Source organism: Penaeus monodon, chromosome 33 (assembly GCF_015228065.2).
Source record: "Penaeus monodon isolate SGIC_2016 chromosome 33, NSTDA_Pmon_1, whole genome shotgun sequence".
In the NCBI taxonomy this organism is placed as follows: Eukaryota; Metazoa; Arthropoda; class Malacostraca; order Decapoda; family Penaeidae; genus Penaeus; species Penaeus monodon.
In genome coordinates this window covers 33,133,610-33,134,164 of record NC_051418.1, presented here as the reverse complement: position 1 = coordinate 33,134,164, position 555 = coordinate 33,133,610, and the positions used below count along the sequence as shown (strand labels likewise).

Genomic DNA, 555 nt, shown 5'->3' with positions numbered 1-555 from the left:
TCCTCGACACGAGCGACGTCACCACCAAGGCGCCCACCATCAGCGGCGGCGGCGTCGTGGACGTGCCCATCTCCTTCCCGCCCACGTTCTCCACCCTCCCGCCGCCCACCGGGATCTCCGCCATAGCCGGGCCGGGGCTGTCGGTCAACAGCGTGCCCCCGGGGGTGCAGATCGTCACGCTGCCCAACGGACAGGTCGCCATACAGGTGCGTGGGAGTGTGTTCGCTTCGTCAAGGCCCTCGCAGATTAGTACTTTATTCGTTCATTTGTCGTTTCCGCGGGATTTTTGAGGCTTCTCGTTGGTATCTATCCTTTCCGTCTAATCTCCGTGTTGTTCTTCTGAAGAATCTGTTTTTTTTTCATATAAATGAAGTAAAAAGAAATTTATGTACGTAAGCCAACCTGCTAGGTTATTTGTATATGAATAATATAACGATCTTCCATACATAATCATATTTCTTTTAAGATAAAGTGTTGTTTTTAAGAATGTTTGTGTGATTCCCGGGACCTCACTTCGATGAAGGTTTAAATTGCAATTGCTATAGGGCATTTAGA

General features: G+C 49.2%; 1 protein-coding gene across 1 annotated transcript in view; it reads left to right on the top strand.

Annotated features, from left to right (window-relative positions):
• Positions 1–555, top strand: part of LOC119594412 — a gene marked incomplete at both ends in the record, with an annotated part of 7,348 nt that overhangs the window by 5,478 nt on the left and 1,315 nt on the right. Inside the window, 1 exon segment of the mRNA XM_037943473.1 lies at positions 1–206. Within this exon segment, the coding sequence (XP_037799401.1) occupies positions 1–206 (206 nt within the window).